The sequence below is a fragment of the Narcine bancroftii genome, chromosome 5, assembly GCF_036971445.1.
Source record: "Narcine bancroftii isolate sNarBan1 chromosome 5, sNarBan1.hap1, whole genome shotgun sequence".
NCBI lineage: Eukaryota > Metazoa > Chordata > Chondrichthyes > Torpediniformes > Narcinidae > Narcine > Narcine bancroftii.
In genome coordinates, this window is record NC_091473.1 from 198,204,773 (window position 1) to 198,222,222 (window position 17,450).

Genomic DNA, 17,450 nt, shown 5'->3' on the forward strand with positions numbered 1-17,450 from the left:
GGAGTCCAAAACTGCCCACAATGGTCCAAGGTCGGTCTCACCAGGGCCTTATGAAGCCTCAACATCACATCCCTGTTCTTGTATTCTATTCCCGTTGAAATGAATGCCAGCCTTCTTCACCACCGACTCAACCTGCAAGTTTACCTTCAGGCCGTCCCGCACGGGGACTCCCAGGTCCCTTTTATCCGGGTCGTTTCAATTCTCCCCCCATTTGAAAAACAGTCTGCCCATTTATTTATTTTCTACCGCGACCTCACACTTTCCGACATTCTAGTTCTCTGCCCATTCCTCCTAATCCATCTGAATCTTGTGGTTGAGCACCTCGAGGAAGGGCGCTGGCACAAAATGTTGGTTACACACTGTATTCTTACCTCCGGTGGACTCAGCGAGACTGGTCAAGTCGCTCCAGCACTTTGGCCACGGCACCTGCAAACGCCCGTGCTTCACCCTTGCGCTCTTTGGCTGCAGGCTGTGATGATCATCACCTACAGGGAGCCCGAGAATCCCGGGTACAGCCAATTCGTGCAGGATCTGAAACATTACGCTGCCCGGTACTTCAACTTCACCGTGGAGGATACGCTGGTGAGTAATGGAGACGCCGGGACTAGATCCCGACACGGAACCACTCGCACGCGCACAGGCTTCCCGGGGTGAGCCACCCAGATAAACCGTGGTCCAGTGCCGCCCGGTTGGGAGGGAGGGTTTCAGTGTCCACACAGGATCGAGGCTGGACTACAGTCATGATGAGGGAAGAGAAGCAATGAGGGAGCTCCCCGCTGTGGGAGGGGGAGGACTGAAGGAGCTCAGCTCTGTGGGAGGGAGATTTCCCAGGTGTCTACTACCAACATACCATAGAGTGTCAATTGTCACCCCTGCACTTCCCTCACCTGAGAGATCCCATGAGCCACAACTAATCGCCCCCACGGCTGGAGTTGGAACGTCCCTGCGAGCCTCCACATTTCCCCTCTCTTCACAGATGAACTACATCGCAGGCTCCTTCCACGATGGGATCATGCTGTATGCACACGCTCTAAATGAGACACTGGCAGGCGGGGGCACCACCAGAGATACCGTGGCCATCACCAAGCAGATGTGGAATCGAACCTTCCAAGGTGAGACTGGCTGGAGCCAGGATTCAGGCAACATATGGGCTGAGAGATGCTGAAATCTCAGAGAGAGAGATGGAGAGACCCCGGTCAGTGTACAGATATCCCCCTGAGAGAGAAGGACAGAGACACCGGTCAGTGTACAGATATCACCTGAGAGAGAAGGACGGAGACACTGGTCAGTGTACAGATATCCCCCTGAGAGAGAGGGATGGAGAGACACTGGTCAGTGTACAGATATCCCCGTATGAGAGAGGGATGGAGAGACCCCAATCAGTGTATAGATATCCCCCTGTGAGAGAGGGACGGAGAGACCCCGGTCAGTTTACAGATATCCCCCTGAGAGAGAGGGATGGAGAGACACTTGTCAGTGTACAGATATCCCCCTGAGAGAGAGGGATGGAGAGACACTGGTCAATGTACAGATATCCCCCTGAGAGAGAGGGATGGAGAGACACTGGTCAGTGTACAGATATCCCCCTGTGAGAGAGGGACAGAGAGAAACTGGTCAGTGTACAGATATTCCTCTGTGAGTGAGGGACGGAGCGACCCCGGTCAGTGTACACATATCCCCTGAGAGAGAATAATTCCATTAAATGTTTCAACACTGGTAAATTATAACTCTGTAAAAGCTGAGAATTCCATCTATAAATAAAATGATCCATTGACTTCTCATTAATCTGAGATAATTAAATCTTAGCCGAAACCAGAAGTTCGTCCACTTCGAACATTCTATTAATAAATTTCAATTGTGCCGATTCACAATTGTGTTGAAAATGTGCAAGTTGCACTCTTCCCAAAGCATATTTCCAAGTCCATATCTTTTCATAAAAAAAGTCCTCACCAAAGCATTCAAATCTTTAAAGAATTTTTGGGGGATTCTACATGGAATAAAGGTATTGTATATGGGAAAAGATACTCATTTTCACACAATTTACCCGTTATTGGTAAATCTTTCCACCAATTTGAATCATGTTTAATCTTAGACAAAGGTAAATAATTCATTTCATACAAATGATTATAATCATCATCTATTATAATTCCTAAGTACTTAATTTGATCAGACCACTTCAATTTACGCTTGCAAGATTAATGATCCACATTAGCCAAAGGCATTATCTCGCTCTTATCCCAATTATAACCTGATAATTTACCGTATTCTTCCAGTCTCGCATGCGGATTCCCCAATGACTGCATAGGCTGCGTTAAATATATCAGGACATCATCTGCAAATAAATTTATTTCATACTCATCTGCATTCACCTTTAATACCCTTAATACAGGAACACAATCCTTTATCTGGACATGTAAAATCCGGAAAGCTCCAAAAACTGGCATTTTTTACCTGGTGCTGGTACAGTGAGGGAGAGAGAGAGATACAGCAGCACGACTAGGTTGGGCAGGGGGTTGAGAGAGACGGCAGTGTGACTCCAGTGGGCGGGGGGGGAGAGACACCAGTGCGACCTGGGAAGACTGGGGGGTGAGAGACAGCAGCACGATTTGTGTGGGCGGGGAGGGGAGAGAGAGAGGCAACAGCATGACTGGAAAGGGATGGATATGGCAGCACAATTTGGGTGGGCTTAAATCTGAGGCAGCTGGATTTTGTTCTGAAATCCAGAAAAATTGTCCCCCAAGGTTTCCGGATAAACGATTGTGTATCTGATTTACCATCTTGTCTAATCAACTGAGCCAAAGGTTCAATAACCAATGCAAATAGAGCTGGTGACAAAGGACAGCCCTGTCTAGTCGATCTGGATAATACAAAGGAAAAAGATACCTGTCCATTTGTCACAACCCTAGCCAATGGTTTTTTATATAAAGCCTTAACCCAGCCAATAAAAAGAGGCCCAAATTAAACTTTTCTGACAGTTTAAACAAAAAATTCCATTCTAGTCTATCAAAGACCTTCTCAGCACCTACAGCAATTACCATAGGTTGGCCGGATTGCCCGGAGAAATATTAATTAAAGAAATCAACTTCACAATATTATCTGCTGAATACTGATTTTTAATAAAGCTGGTTTTATTTAGCTAGTCTATTAGCCAGAACCTTGGCAACAATCTTATAATCCACATTTAGTGAAGAAATATGCCTAAAAGATTCCACTTTTAATGGATCCCTATCCTTCTTAGGAATAACCATAATAAGCGCTCTGGAAAAAGAATCTGGGAAAGGACCAGTCTCCGTCATTTGTTTCAAAACATCCTTCAATAAAGGAATTAACAAAGCCTGAAATTCTTTATAAAACTCAGAGGTAAAACCATTCTCTCCTGGAGATTTCCCACCAGGCATTGACTGTAATGCTTCCTTCACCTCCACAACAGTAAAAGAAGCTTCTAAGTCTTCAAGATGGTAAAGCCAATTCTGACAAAAAGATATTGATTTTAGCATTATCTGATACTTCAGAAGTATACAATTTCTCATAAAATAAATGAAATTTAACATTTATTTCCTGAGGTTTATAAGTAATCAACAAATCAAGTCCAATAGCATTTATTTTCCTAGAGGCCTGTTCAGTCTTTAATTGCCACACTAACACTTTATGGGCTCTTTCACCCAACTCATAATTTTTTTGTTAAACTTTATTTATTCGTTCAAAAAACAAATAATATATAACATATGCAGCAATTAAACATAAACATGATTTTTTTATATATAGAAAAAAAAGAATAAAAAAGAAAAGAACCCCCCCCCCCTTCAGCCAACTCTCCTAAGGAGAGCCATAAAGAAAGAAAAAAGAAAGAATATTAAAGAAAAAATTAAATATACATATTAAAATCTAATCAATATAAATTGAAATGTAAATATTCTATAACAGCCATTTATTAATAAAAAAAATTATAATTATCATGTGAAACATATGTAATTATTTCCATTATTAAACAATATTTCATCTCATTATGCCATCTATTAATATCAATCATATTTGTATCTTTCCACATACTAACAATACATTTTTTCGCTACAGATAAAGCTAAATATACAAAAGCAAGCTGAAACTTATCTAATCCCAAACCTTTCAGAGGTTGCAAACTACCCAATAAAAATACTGTTGGATCTAAAACTATTTTAATTTTATACAGGTATTCTAAGAAAGATTGAATTTTCTTCCAAAAAGATTGTATATGTATACATCACCAAACAGCATGAAAAAAAGTTCCAATCGTATCACCACATCTAAAACACAAACCTGATTCATTAAAACCATATTTTCTTAATTTTTCAGGTGCAAATATAATTGATGTAAAAAAGTGTAATTAATCATTGCATAACGTGCATTTATCAATCTAGTTACACTATCATAACAGATATCTAACCAATCATCTACAGAAAAAATAAAACCAATATCCACTTCCCATTTACTTTTGGATCTATCCCAACCCTTTTTATCCATACCATCCTGTAATATTTGATACATAGATGAAATATAACCCTTCTCTGGTACCTTCATAAGAAAAGTCTCAAGTTTAGTCATTTTAGGTAAAATCATATCTCTACCAAACATACATTTTACCAAAGATCTGATAATAAAGAAATAAAGAATTCTTATCAATACCAAAATCTTCCCTCATCTGATTAAAAGATAAAAACACCCTCTTTAAAACAATCTCCCAAATTTTTCACACCTTTAAATCTCCGATGCAGTAAACTTTGATTATGTATTGAAAAAGAAATAAGTTGATTATTATACAACAGAGTCAAAGCCGATAATTTACCCCTAGAGCCTGTCATTTAATTTTTCTTTATCCATAACTTCATTAAATGATTTAGTATAGGCACATTATATTGTTGTAACAAATTTATATTCCATCTAAACAAAAACTGATGTATTTCAAATTCAGAAATACTTTCCATCTCAATTTTAGCCCAACTAGGAGGGCGTACCAAATCTATCAATGAACTAATAAATTTAAGTTGGGCTGCTTCATAATAATTTTGAAAATGTGGTAAACGTAGTCCCCCAACTCATATTTCCAAGTTAATTTATTCAAAGCTACTCTCGAAAATTTACCCCTCCATAAAAACTCCCTAACCATTTTATTCAAATCTTGAAAAAAAAATTTATCAAGTAAATACGGAATAGATTGAAACAAATATTGTATATGCAGAAAGATATTCATCTTAATTGTATTTATCCTACCCATTAAATTAATAGGTATATTTTTCCATTTAATCAAATCAGTTTTAATTTTTTTCATTAACGGAGCATAATTTAATTTATATAAAGATTGATAATTAACATTCAAAATTATACCCAGATATTTAATTCGATCTGTCCACTTCAAATTAATAATATTATTATAAACTGAATAATCTTCTTCACTTACCGGTAATATTTCACTTTTTTCCCAATTAACTTTATATCCAGAAAGACATCCATATTGTATTAAACACTCCTTCAAGTGCAAGAGTGACTGAGCTGGGTTTGTTAAATACACCAATACGTCATCAGCAAATAAATTAATTTTATATTCCTCATCTAAAACTTTCATACCTTGTATCTGTGTATTTTGTCTTATCAGCTGTGCTAAAGGTTCAATCACTAACGCAAACAAAGCTGGTGATAAAGGACAACCTTGACGAGTTGATCGAGTTAACTTAAAGGATTCCGAAATCAAACCATTCGTCAATACTCTAGCTACCGGTTTACTATATAGAGCCCTAATCCAACCAATAAAAAAAAGGACCAAACTTAAATTTCTCCAAAACTTTAAACAAAAAATTCCATTCAATTCTATCAAATGCTTTTTCTGCATCTAAGGATATCACCATCGGGTGATCTGAAGATTGTCAAAATCTATTAATCAAACTAATCACACACAAAATGTTATCTGAAGCATATCTATTCTTTATAAAACCTGTTTGATCAATATGAATCAACTTGGGTAAAAATTTAGCCAATCTATTTGCTAATATTTTAATATTATTTTATAATCTACATTTAAGAATGAAATTGGTCTATATGAAGATACTTTCAAAGGATCTCTATCTTTTTTAGGAATACCCAACTCATAATAACATTGTTTAGTCCTCTGCAACAACGTCTCAAACTTATGTTTGTAATGAATTATACCGCAATTTCAAATTAGTTAAACAAACCTTTTTAGTTTTTGTAGCATCCTACTGTAATTCTTTCTCCAAAGTCTCTATCTCTTTCTCTAAATGATTCACCTCAGCCAAATGTTGTTTTTTAATTTTCGCTGTATAACTAATAAGCTTTCAATGCATCCCCTCAAATAAGCTTTCAATGCATCCCACAAAACAAATTTACTGTCAGCCGAACAAACATTTATTTTCAAAATTAACTGTATGTCCCTCATAAACATAATAAAGTCAGAATTTTTCAATAACATGGAATTAAATCTCCATCTATACCCATTCTCCACTATCTCAGAACCAGTACAAGTCATTAACAACAAAGAATGATCAGACAAAATCCAAATCTTTAAAAATTCTTCCTTGTAATTGCGCTGATACTAAAAATAAATCCATTCAAGAGTAACAATTATGTCTGGATGAATAAAAAGAAAAATCCTTCTCAGTCGGGTTCAACTTCCTCCAAATCTCTACCAAATTCATATCCTTCACCACTTTTATTAATTGTTCTAACTACTGTTTTTTGGGATTTATCCAACAACAGATCCAGGCAACAATTAAAATCACCTCCAATCAATATTTTATCATACATTTAATTTAAATTAAAAAAGAAATCCACCATGAATTATTCATCATCTATATTTGGAGCATAAAAATTCATTAAAGTCCAAGATTCTGAAAATACTTTTGCAATTAACAATCAACAGCCTGCCAACAGCTTCGAAAACTGATTCCAATGTAAAAGATAACTTCTTATGGATTAAAATAGCAACACCACTTGCTTTGGAATTAAAAGAAGATGCTGTAACTTGTCTAAGCCAATCTCTTTTGATGTTGCTTTTCAGTCAAATGAGTCTCTTGCAAAAGTGCAATATCAACTTTCAACTTTTTAATATAAGCAATACCTTCTTTCTCTTAATTGGATTATTAATCCCATTAATATTAAAAGTAGCAAAATTTAAGTTAGCCATAATAAGCTATATTTACCTCCCAGAGTGATGAAGCACCCCACCACATGGCTCCAGTACAAACATAAACAAAGAAAGAAAAGATAGAAAATCCCCCCATAGAAAAAACCCACCAAACAAAAAAAAACCCACAACAATATAAGTAGTACTACCCCCTCAATTATGCAGGAATGACAAATGCCACAAAGTGGCCAACAACTTTGGAAGAATTGGCAGTTGAACCACCACCCTCCCCCCCCCCCCCCACCAAACAGAACAAACAAGCAAAAATAAACATAATCAATTCAGGTATGCTTCCAAATCACAGTCGACTTGGTCGTCATTAATACCAATGTCAATTAACTGTTGAGTCTCCATCTCTCGCTTCCCATTCTTCCCTTTTGGAACCAAAACCGATCTTGCCCCTGCCTATTAACAGGCAGAGAATTAGCAAAGGAAAGAGCTTCTGCATCATTATCAAAAAAAACTGAGCTTGATAATCGCCATAAAAAAATTTTAACACAGCAGGGTAATGAAAAGCACATTTATAACCCTTCTTCCACAAAACAGCTTTAGCCAAATTAAACTCTTTACAACGTTTAATAACAGCTTGGCTCAAATCAACATAAAAGAAAACTCTACTATTCTTAACAGTCAAAGGACCCTGGTTACGTCTAGCGTTCTGCACTGCGTGTCTTAGAATCAATTCTCGATCCTGATAATGCAGACACTGAATCAGAACGGATCATGGCGCTGGACCCGGAAGTGGTTTCCTCCTTATTGCTCGATGAGCTCTGTCCAGTTCCGAGCCACTCGGAAAAGAAGCTGTTCCCAAAACCTCAGGAATCCACCTTTGAAATATTTAAACTGGATCCGAGCCTTCAAATCTTCTTGAAGTCCAACAATTTTAACATTATTTCTCCGACTCTGATTCTCCAAAACATTAATCTTCTCCACAAATCACTTTTCTGAATCTCCCAACCAGTGAACAAATCCTCCATCTGCCCAATCTTTTCTTTTCACTGCTCCTTATCATCTTTACAGTCAAGAAATGAATCTTCAATCTTCTTAAATTTATCCTGAACCTTGTCCACTGCTCTCAGGCACTTAGTAACATCCATTTTAATAGAAGACATTTCACCTTTCATTTCAGTCAATTGCTCCTTAACTACTGAAAATCCTTGGCTTGCCTGCATGGCCAAGTTCTCCATTTGCTGAGATAAATCAGACAAGGCAACATTAGAGTGTGAAGGGTTAAACTTAAAAGTCTGCCTAAGCACAGGCCTACCCTCAGTCGGGTCTTCTTCCTCCTCCACAAGTTGTTCCTCTTCCTCTTCTGTTCCAACGACGCCCTCCTCTTCCTCCATGGAAATGGGGGTTGGAACAGTCCGACTATGGGTATGAACCCTCCCCCCCCACCAGCCCAGAGTTGTTAGACTGTGGGACGTCAGGTCTCCCCACAGCCTGGACCGATTCAAATGTAGCAAGCATGCGTGATTGGTCTTCCTGTTCCGGAGGGGATTGATGCCAATCGCCGGCGCCATCACGCACAACGGAACACGAGGTTGGCGCCAGCATGGTGCAGACCCTACCCATTGATGATCGCTGCGGTCGGGGCTGTGTCAAAATCGACGTTGGAGGCTCCATATGCCCGGTAGGCCGAGTTTCTTTGACAATTCCGGGCTGTTTAGAAACCATTTATTTTTAACCATTTGAGCCTTAATCTTCCTCATAACTTCAGTAAAGTACTTCAACAGAATAATTATTTAAAAATTCCTTTAAAAACTTTTAAATGGGTTTTGAGTATTTCTACCAGGGGGAGGTGTTTTCCCACGTCTTCTCCCAACACCATCACACCACACCCCCAATATAAAACTTTAAACAGTATAAACGCGACCCCCTCCACTGCACTGGGTGTAAATGAAAAAAAAATCAAAAGTATTGTACAAAACCCCCCACCTAACCTACTGTAATAAAAATCCACAATCAGAAAACAGCCGAGCAGCTTTTGTCGTCTTTTTGTTTTGTTTCTACCATAAATAAAAATGTAAGATCAGACGATATCTCATCTGGAAGAGTGAATACATCTAATCACGTTGGAAACATTTACACCAAATGAAAATAAGACATAAATGGTCACCATGTATCTTCAAATTTCACTGATGAATCAAATACCAATGTCCAATGATTTAATGTTTTCTAAACTTAAGGCATAATATGAGAAAACCATTGAATCGTGTTGAACGTCCAGAGACTTTTCATTTGAATAAGCTGGCTCTTCCAACCAACAATGTAGAGAAGGCCATAACCCGTTGAACAGGTTCCTGGGTCTGGATCAATAACCCTGAAAAGAACAGTTATTGGATTGTGTCGTAGCTCTACCTGGAGTATAGTTGAAAGGATATTAAAAATTTCTTTCCAGGATGGTCAAAACATACATGTCAATGTTGCAATATCAGATTTGCATCTATCACAAGGAGGGTTAATATTAGAAAAGATACAAGCCAGCTTATCTTTGGATGTGTGAACATGATGCACCACCTTGAATTGGATTAATGAATGTCGAGCACATATTGAAGATGTATTTACAAGTTTAAGAATCTTGTCCCATAGATCCTCCGATAAGGGTCTTGCAAGTACCAGTTCCCAAGCCTTTTTAACCTTATCATGAAATACTGGACATAATTTCAATAATCTATCATATATAATTCCAATTAAACCCTTTCTGAGAAGGATTCAATTAAAAAATATTATCAACTAGACTTGATGGGTAATCAAATGGTGAGTCCGGTAAAATGGTATTTAAGAAATTTCTAATCTGTAAATATCTAAAAAAATGAATATTTGATAAGTTATATTTACCTGCCAGCTGATCAAAAGCTGTTCAGCCTTCTTTAAATAAATTTACAAAAGAAATAACACTTTTGATTTTCTATATAGAGAAAGATTGATGGTCAAAAAAAAATTATGGAAGATTCAACTAGATCAGTCAAAGTTTTTTAAATTTAAAAAATCCCTAAATTCGAACCAGATTCACAATCTATGAGTATTAGATATATTCTGATTGACCTTGAAAAAACTAAATGGGAGAGATGTTCCCCATAAAGGGGCCACTGAATACTTCTGTTTCAATCTCAATTCAAAATCCATCCATAATGGATAATCCAATTTATCAAAATAAAAAATCCAAAACATTAAATAATGAATATTTGCAGCCCAGCTTCGTGGGGACTGCGGTCTTCATGGAGACTGCTGTCTTCGTGGGGACTGCCATCTTCGTGGAGACTGCCATGCTCATGGGGACTGCTGTGTTTGTGAGGACTGCCATGTTCGTGGGGAGTCCCGTCTTCATGGGGACTGCCATCTTCCTGGAGACTGCTGTGTTTATGGGGAGTGCTGTGTTCGTGAGGACTGCCGTCTTTGTGGAGACTGCCGTCTTCATGATGAATCTTTTCCTGCAGATCTGGGATGTCATTTTGGGGGTTATTCCCAGATTGGTGAAGGCACATTTTCTGTCTTTTATCTGCAGGAGTGACGGGCTTCCTGAAGATGGATGGAAATGGAGATCGGGAGAACGACTATTCACTGTGGGACATGACTGATGCAGAGTCTGGAATGTTCCAGGTGAGGAAAACACTGTCCCTTTTCTTCAATGTCCTTAATCTCGCTGGGACCCTCATGACACGGGGAGCTCTTTGCACTTGGATCTCGCACTCAGAACAGTCAGACATAGGGACATCAGAATGCAGTTGTGTTCAAGGAGTCTTCAGCGAAGGTCCTGCTCAGGTGGAGAAAAAGGATCTTCCACCTGCTGCTTCAAACAGTGTTCCCCTCCCTACTGCCCCTCCCACACTGTGGGGCTCCCTCAGTGCTGCCCCTCCAACAATGTGGAGCTCCATCAGTACCACCCCTCCCACAATGGGGAGCTCCCTCAGTACTGGCCCTGCCACCATGTGGGGCTCCCTCACTACTGCCCCTGCCACCATGTGGGGCTCCTTCACTACCACCCCTCCCACAGTGGGGAGTTCCCTCAGTACCACCCCTTATTATTATTTGGACCATTTGGTTGTAAACCAATATTTCCCCTTTATTACTCTTAAATCCATAAATTATAAATACAACATTAGTTTATAATTCAGGCTATTCACGCAAAACATACGTTACATGGTGAAAATCCTGGTCCCATCGCTCCCCACACTCACTGTAATGACCGGGGTCCCATCATTCCCCACCATTACATGAGTGCATTCTCCCACCGTGAGAACTGGGGACAAGTATCATGACCATGTTCTCGTCTTCCAGTGATGCAAAAGGATTTGTGGTCATAGTGATGGGTGAGGTCGCTGACCCACCATGACTCCCGTATGGTCCAGATCTTTCGGAAGACGGGTCCTGGCAGATTAACCGTATAAAACAATGGTCCACAACAGAAGGGGGCAGGTCTCACACTGACTGAAGTCCTGCTGACTCAGTCCTCCTCAGAGCAGCCCACCCCGTATTCTCCACTTTGAAATGGGAGTCCAAGAGGTGAGTCCTTTACCCGGACGATGAGACGGCAGAGCGATGAACAAAGATCCCCGGACGCTTCCATGGCAATCCGTCAAAGCCTCCTGAACCCCTCGAAGGCAAGGCCGAGGCTCCCAGGCCTTTGTGACATCTCCGAAACGTCACCAACATCCAACGGCCGAGCTGATCAGTGAGAAACTGGCGGCAGAGTCACCAACGTTAAACGTTTAACGAGCAGATCGGGCGAAGGATCATCGTCCTGCAGTGGAGTGAATCCACCCTGGAAAACTGCCAGCTAATTGGAGGCAGCAGGACTTCACTCGCAAGCAGCAGATTCTTCTGAACAGGACATCTGCCCGAGGTCTCCCCCACCACACCCATCACCCCCCCACCCCCCAGTTCCACTGACCATTATGTGGTACAGATTGATAGAAAAGTCCAACATGAGAAGCAGTAGACTCAGCAAGCCAGGCAGTGTCCATGAAGAGTTATGGGGAGCCAGCGTTTCAGACTGAATCCCCACCACCCAGCCTCAACTTGTTTGTTCAAATTCCCTTCATTGAGACATCCCAGTAAGTTTTGAAAGGGTGGGAGGTAACCAGAGCATCAGATTCAAACATGGGTCACTGATTCTGGAATTGTGTTGCGCTAACCGCTACACTATCCATGTCCCCCCCCCGACACTAACTATATCCCCCTAAACTCGGGTCCCCCTACGCTAACCGTGTCTCCCCCTACACTAACTGTGTCCCCCTAAACTCTGGGTCCCCCCTACACTAACCGTGCCCCCCTAACTCTGGGTCTCCTCATACACTAACTATGCCCCCAACATGACTATGTCGGCCCCTACGTTGACCATGCCTCCCCGATGCTTACCATATCTTTGTGTAGAAACCTTGCCATCTCTCCCTGCAGGTGGTGGAGCACTACAACGGGACGTTGAAGAGGATCCTGCCCGTCGCTGGCATGGAGATCCAGTGGCCCGGCAACGCCGTGCCCAGGGACGTTCCCCACTGTGGCTTCAACAATGAGAATCCCATTTGCCAGAAAGGTCAGAGTCAGCCTCTTTCAGAGCTATCATCTGGAGACCGTGTCACCAACCTGACCCCCTTCTACCTTGGCTGCCCATCCAAGCCCGTGTTCGAATGGGCCTAGATCCCCTTCGGAACCCACACAGTCACAAATTACAGACATACAGCACGGGTGGTGGGACTGATGCTGCTTTGCTACCGTGCGTAAAGGAGCAGCCCCACCTACTACATCACTTGGCCTCCAAATTTAAATTCAAATCTCGATTAAATGTAGACATTCAGCAGGGTAACAGCCCCTCACAGCCCACAAGCCTGTGCCGCCCAATTACACCACAGTAAATTTTTTTGAGGGGTGGGAAGAAACCAGAGGAAACCCACATGAACTCAGGGAGAAGGTACAATCTCCTTACGATACCGCCAGGTTCAAACCCCGTTTGCTGGCCCTGGAACTGCTGCACCACAACCCCTGGAAACCCATTCCAGGCCCCCACAGCTCTCTATGTCCAAAAAACATACCCCACTGACATCTCCCCTAAACTTCCCTCCCTTCACTTTGTGCAGATGTCCCCTAGCGTTGGCTTCACTCGCCCTGGGGAAATGATGCTGGCCGATTAATCTATGCCTCCTGTAACACCAGAGAATGGATTCTTTTTCACAAGGTTTTGCTTCCTGAAAACAAACTGGGGATCATGATAGACAATGTCAAGCTGAACACAAAGCTAATTTCAGATTTGCTGCATCACATAGAAAGTTTGAGAAACATTAAATTAACTTTTAGTGAATTCAGCATTTTTTATTTCATTAGTTCAACTGGCCTAAAAGTGTTTCGCCGCTGATTTTCATTTGTACTCAACATCTGATGCCTCTCATGTCCGTGTCCGACAATATTCGGCTGGCATTGATGAATTCCAGTTGCCCTGATACAGTTTTTCCACGGTCACAATGCCCTAGTGAAACTTTTCACCATGTCCATCAAGATCGGCCGGGAAGGAGTCCACGTGCGAATGTGGGAAATGAATTTTCAATGACGTGTCACACCTCATGGTTTTGGATGCTTGAAGCCAACTTAAAATATAACAGGAAATCGCAAATAAATAGGTTATATCTAAAAAAAACAGGTACGTGGTAGGAAAATTTTACACTGATTTTCACGATCAAACCCCTCCCCCCCCCCCACCCCCAGATCCATAAAAAACACCCAAAATGTGTCAGGAAGCAAAATCTTCATTGTCCAGTGTAATCTTGTCAACCTCTATCCTTCTTCGCTCCAAAGAGAAAAGTTCCAGCTCTGCCTCATAAGACATATTTTCCAATCCTGGCAAATCTCCTCTGTACCCTCTCCACAGCTTCCACATCCTTCCTGTAATGACGTGACCAGAACAGAAGCATTTGACGGTAGCATCATTCATCTGAGTGAAATATTGTATTTTTATGAACACCAAATCATAAGCTGGCTTCAAGGCAGGAACATTTTCAGTCTCATCCTGTGCATTTTAGGAGAATCTGTGATGTTACGACTGCCTCCGAGCAGGAGCCAGAGTGTGCCAACACCAATCCCTCCAAATCAACCCGGTATTCTGTCAGCACTGACAGTTCCCAGTGTAGTGAACTTGGAATGCACTACGGGTGTGACGTTCTAAGCACTGGCTCCCACTACCACCCCTCGACTCCACCCCCAATCAACCCTCTGTCCCCGGAGGTTCCAGAAGAGTTTTTGCACAGGCTGGAGTGCTTCCAAATGTACCTGTCGGCCACGCAAGCAGTCTGCTCCGCAGATGAGCTCAGGAGGCCGGCGCTCCTCTCCCGCATCGGGCCTAGAGAATTCCCCATCATCAGGGGCTGTACAACTGATGTGGCGGCAGTCAAGAAACCGAAGGCCTGCTACATGAGGCCCCAGGATGTCATCCCAGCGAGGCATCAGCTTTCGCCACGGAAGCAGGGACCTGGTGAATCCATTGAGGATTTTGTCCATTGTGAGGAATTGCAGGTATGAGGACAGCACGGGCCAAGAATGGGAGGACCAGCAGATCCGAGACGCTCTGGTCGCTGGCGTAAGTACAAGTACAAGTAACTATGATCCAAGTACATAAGGCAGCGGCTGCTGGAGCAAGGCGGCACAGCGCTGTCTGACAATGTACGGCCCTGGCCCGACTGGGAGCTGATAACTTGGAAGGCGGTGGCAGTAACCTCCAGGAGGATCTGGTCCCCAGACCGGCTCCACACTCTGCATCAACCCTGATGGCAGTGGCCTCCAGAGCTAAGGGATGCTTCTTCTGTGGTCGGCAGCAGCACCCAAGAACTCGATGTCCTGCTAAAGACTCCATCTGCTCCGGTTGTGGTAACAAGGGGCACTGGGGGAGGGGGAACGGTGAGAGGTCCAACAAGTGCGCGACCCCCGACGGGCTGACTGAGGCGAGCCCAAAACCCAGACACCCCCACTGGCCTCCCAGTCCCAGTGTTGTATTCCATGGCCCTCCCGTGGGAATGGGCGGCAAAAGCCATGGTGCAGGAAAACCTGGTGGCCATCCTGCTGTGTTTCATCCGATGAGGAGAGAGGGCAGCCATCTTGCTGCACCGCATGGTCTCCACCACCTTGCCGGTTTTCAAAATTGGCACCATCTACGCCAGAGGAAGGAGGAGGAGGGTGGCCACCTTGCCGCACCTCGTGGCCCCCGCCATCTTACCTGCATGAGGATCCGAAAAGGGGGAGTGACTCCAGCGAGGTGAATGACAGTGATTCCGGAGTCCTGGCTGCGATGGTGTTGGGCCAGGAGACACCAATTGAACAATTCCACGGGATTAACAGGCACAAACTGAGATGTTTAATCGACTCTGGCTCGACTGAGAGCTTCATAGATGCAGAGACAATCCAGAAACTCATTCTCCAAGTGCATCCCACTAATTATCGTATTTATTTAGTGTCTCACACGCAGTCTGTAAATATTCAAGAACATTGTATGGTTCATTTGTTTTTACAGGGGGGGGGAGTTCGGTAAGTTCAGGATGTATGTACTTGAAAATTTGTGTGCGCCGGTTCTGTTGGCTCTTGACTTCTTGCATCACTTTAAAAACGTGACCCTGGAGTATTCTGGTCCCCTCCCTCCCATTATGGTTCAGAATGCAAGGTCCCAAAACTCTGATGCCATTTGCTATCTCTCCCCACCTCCTCCATTCCCCAATCTCAGCGCTGAGACCAGGCACTCATCAAGGCTTCGTTCTGAACGAAGGGGCGAATGTAGTGAACTGGGAATTCACTCCGGGTGTGATGTTCTAAGGACTGGCTCCTCTCCCAACTCCGCCCCCACATATCCCAATATAAACCCTGGATCCCCGCCAAAACCCCAGTTCAGTCCACAGACCATGTGTGCCATTCTTACTAAATAAAAAGTGTGTTGTTCTCTCTCTCTGGTCTTGAGCGCTCTCGGTCGCGTTTCAAACAGTGCCCAGACTGGAACAGTTCAGGAAAGTGGCTCTCCAACCAGTTTGCGGCCAGGCTGAGTTGCCTACTTGGGCGGCTCTGGTTTGGTTTGGCTCTTGTCTTCGTCCTGGCCGGTTAGAGCTTTTTGAAAAACAAATATTCAGCCCACGTGGCTTGAATGAGAAAGGAGACCCTTTCCAGGACCCCCAGTCGCAGGTTGGTCACTGTTTCGCTGGGTTTAAGGGCCTGATCGGTGACACAGAGGGATATGGGTGACAAAGGCAGGAAACGGTCTGTCCGCAGGTCACTTATAGCCCACAAAAGTTTTCTTTGTTTTGTTCTGAAAACTAAAGTAAAATATTACATTCAAATATTTTTAAAAAAACGCTTCCGTGAGGTGAAAAGAAAACAAGGCTTTTACTTAACAGTGGCTCCCAGAAGGTGGGAGGGTTGGGCCCCCGTTGAGAAGGGAAAATGTCGATATTTCCTCCCCCCACCAACCCCCCTCCCTCTGTTCCAATTTTCACACACACGTGTCATCAGAGGAAAGCAGTCAATGTTGTGGGCCCAGGGCCTTTCAAAGGTCCCTTTTCAGTTGAACCATTCCCTGATCTTTGGAATACTCTTTGCTGAGCTTGGTTTCCCTTCTCTTTAGGAAGAGCATTCTCGATGCTCGAAGTCCTGTCCATCATCGTCATTCTGATCCTTTTGATCATTACCAGCACCTCAATCCTGATCTACAGGTAACCAAGTGTGATGTTCCTTTTATTGTGCAAAAGAAGCTTGGGTTCTTTCATAACAGCTGTATTACTCACGACCTCGTGGAGGCATCCATTTTGAATCTGCTTTGCTCTGACTCCCTCTAATGGTCAGGATTATCACTAGCACTCTATGTAGCGTGTCGAATGACTCAAAGACTTGTTGATTCAAACCAAGGCTTTTATTAGCAAAAGACTGGAGCCTATTACATCGAGGTCAACCAGTCCAGACTGACCTGGATCTGGTTAGGAGCAGCCCTTTATGACTTGCCAGTAGGTGTGGCTACACCTCTCAGCCAATCACTACTACTATATGTAAATATATACAAATATATACATTAGTGATAGTATTCTGTACTATCACACTCTATCATTACATCCCCTTTCCTTCAGATGCTTTACAACATGACACACTAAAACAATATTCATTTCAATTTAAAGTTCAGAAACGTAAACACAAACTCTTTTTCTTTAAGAGATTCAGTCTGTCGGGTGCTTTGATAACGCATATGGATCTTCTTAACACAGATGCATGTGTCGGCTCTGCTGGTCCACGATTGTCTACCACTGGTAGCATTTCCTCTATT

The 17,450-nt window shown here is 42.6% G+C and overlaps 1 protein-coding gene across 1 annotated transcript in view; it reads left to right on the plus strand.

The window, feature by feature from the left end:
* LOC138762888 (atrial natriuretic peptide receptor 1-like) overlaps window positions 1–17,450 on the plus strand; it is an 81,725-nt gene that overhangs the window by 25,663 nt on the left and 38,612 nt on the right. The window contains exons 3-7 of the mRNA XM_069936406.1: window positions 469–582; window positions 977–1,112; window positions 10,680–10,774; window positions 12,572–12,707; window positions 16,761–16,848. Of these exons, the coding sequence (XP_069792507.1) occupies window positions 469–582; window positions 977–1,112; window positions 10,680–10,774; window positions 12,572–12,707; window positions 16,761–16,848 (569 nt within the window). The remainder of the gene's footprint in view (window positions 1–468; window positions 583–976; window positions 1,113–10,679; window positions 10,775–12,571; window positions 12,708–16,760; window positions 16,849–17,450) is intronic.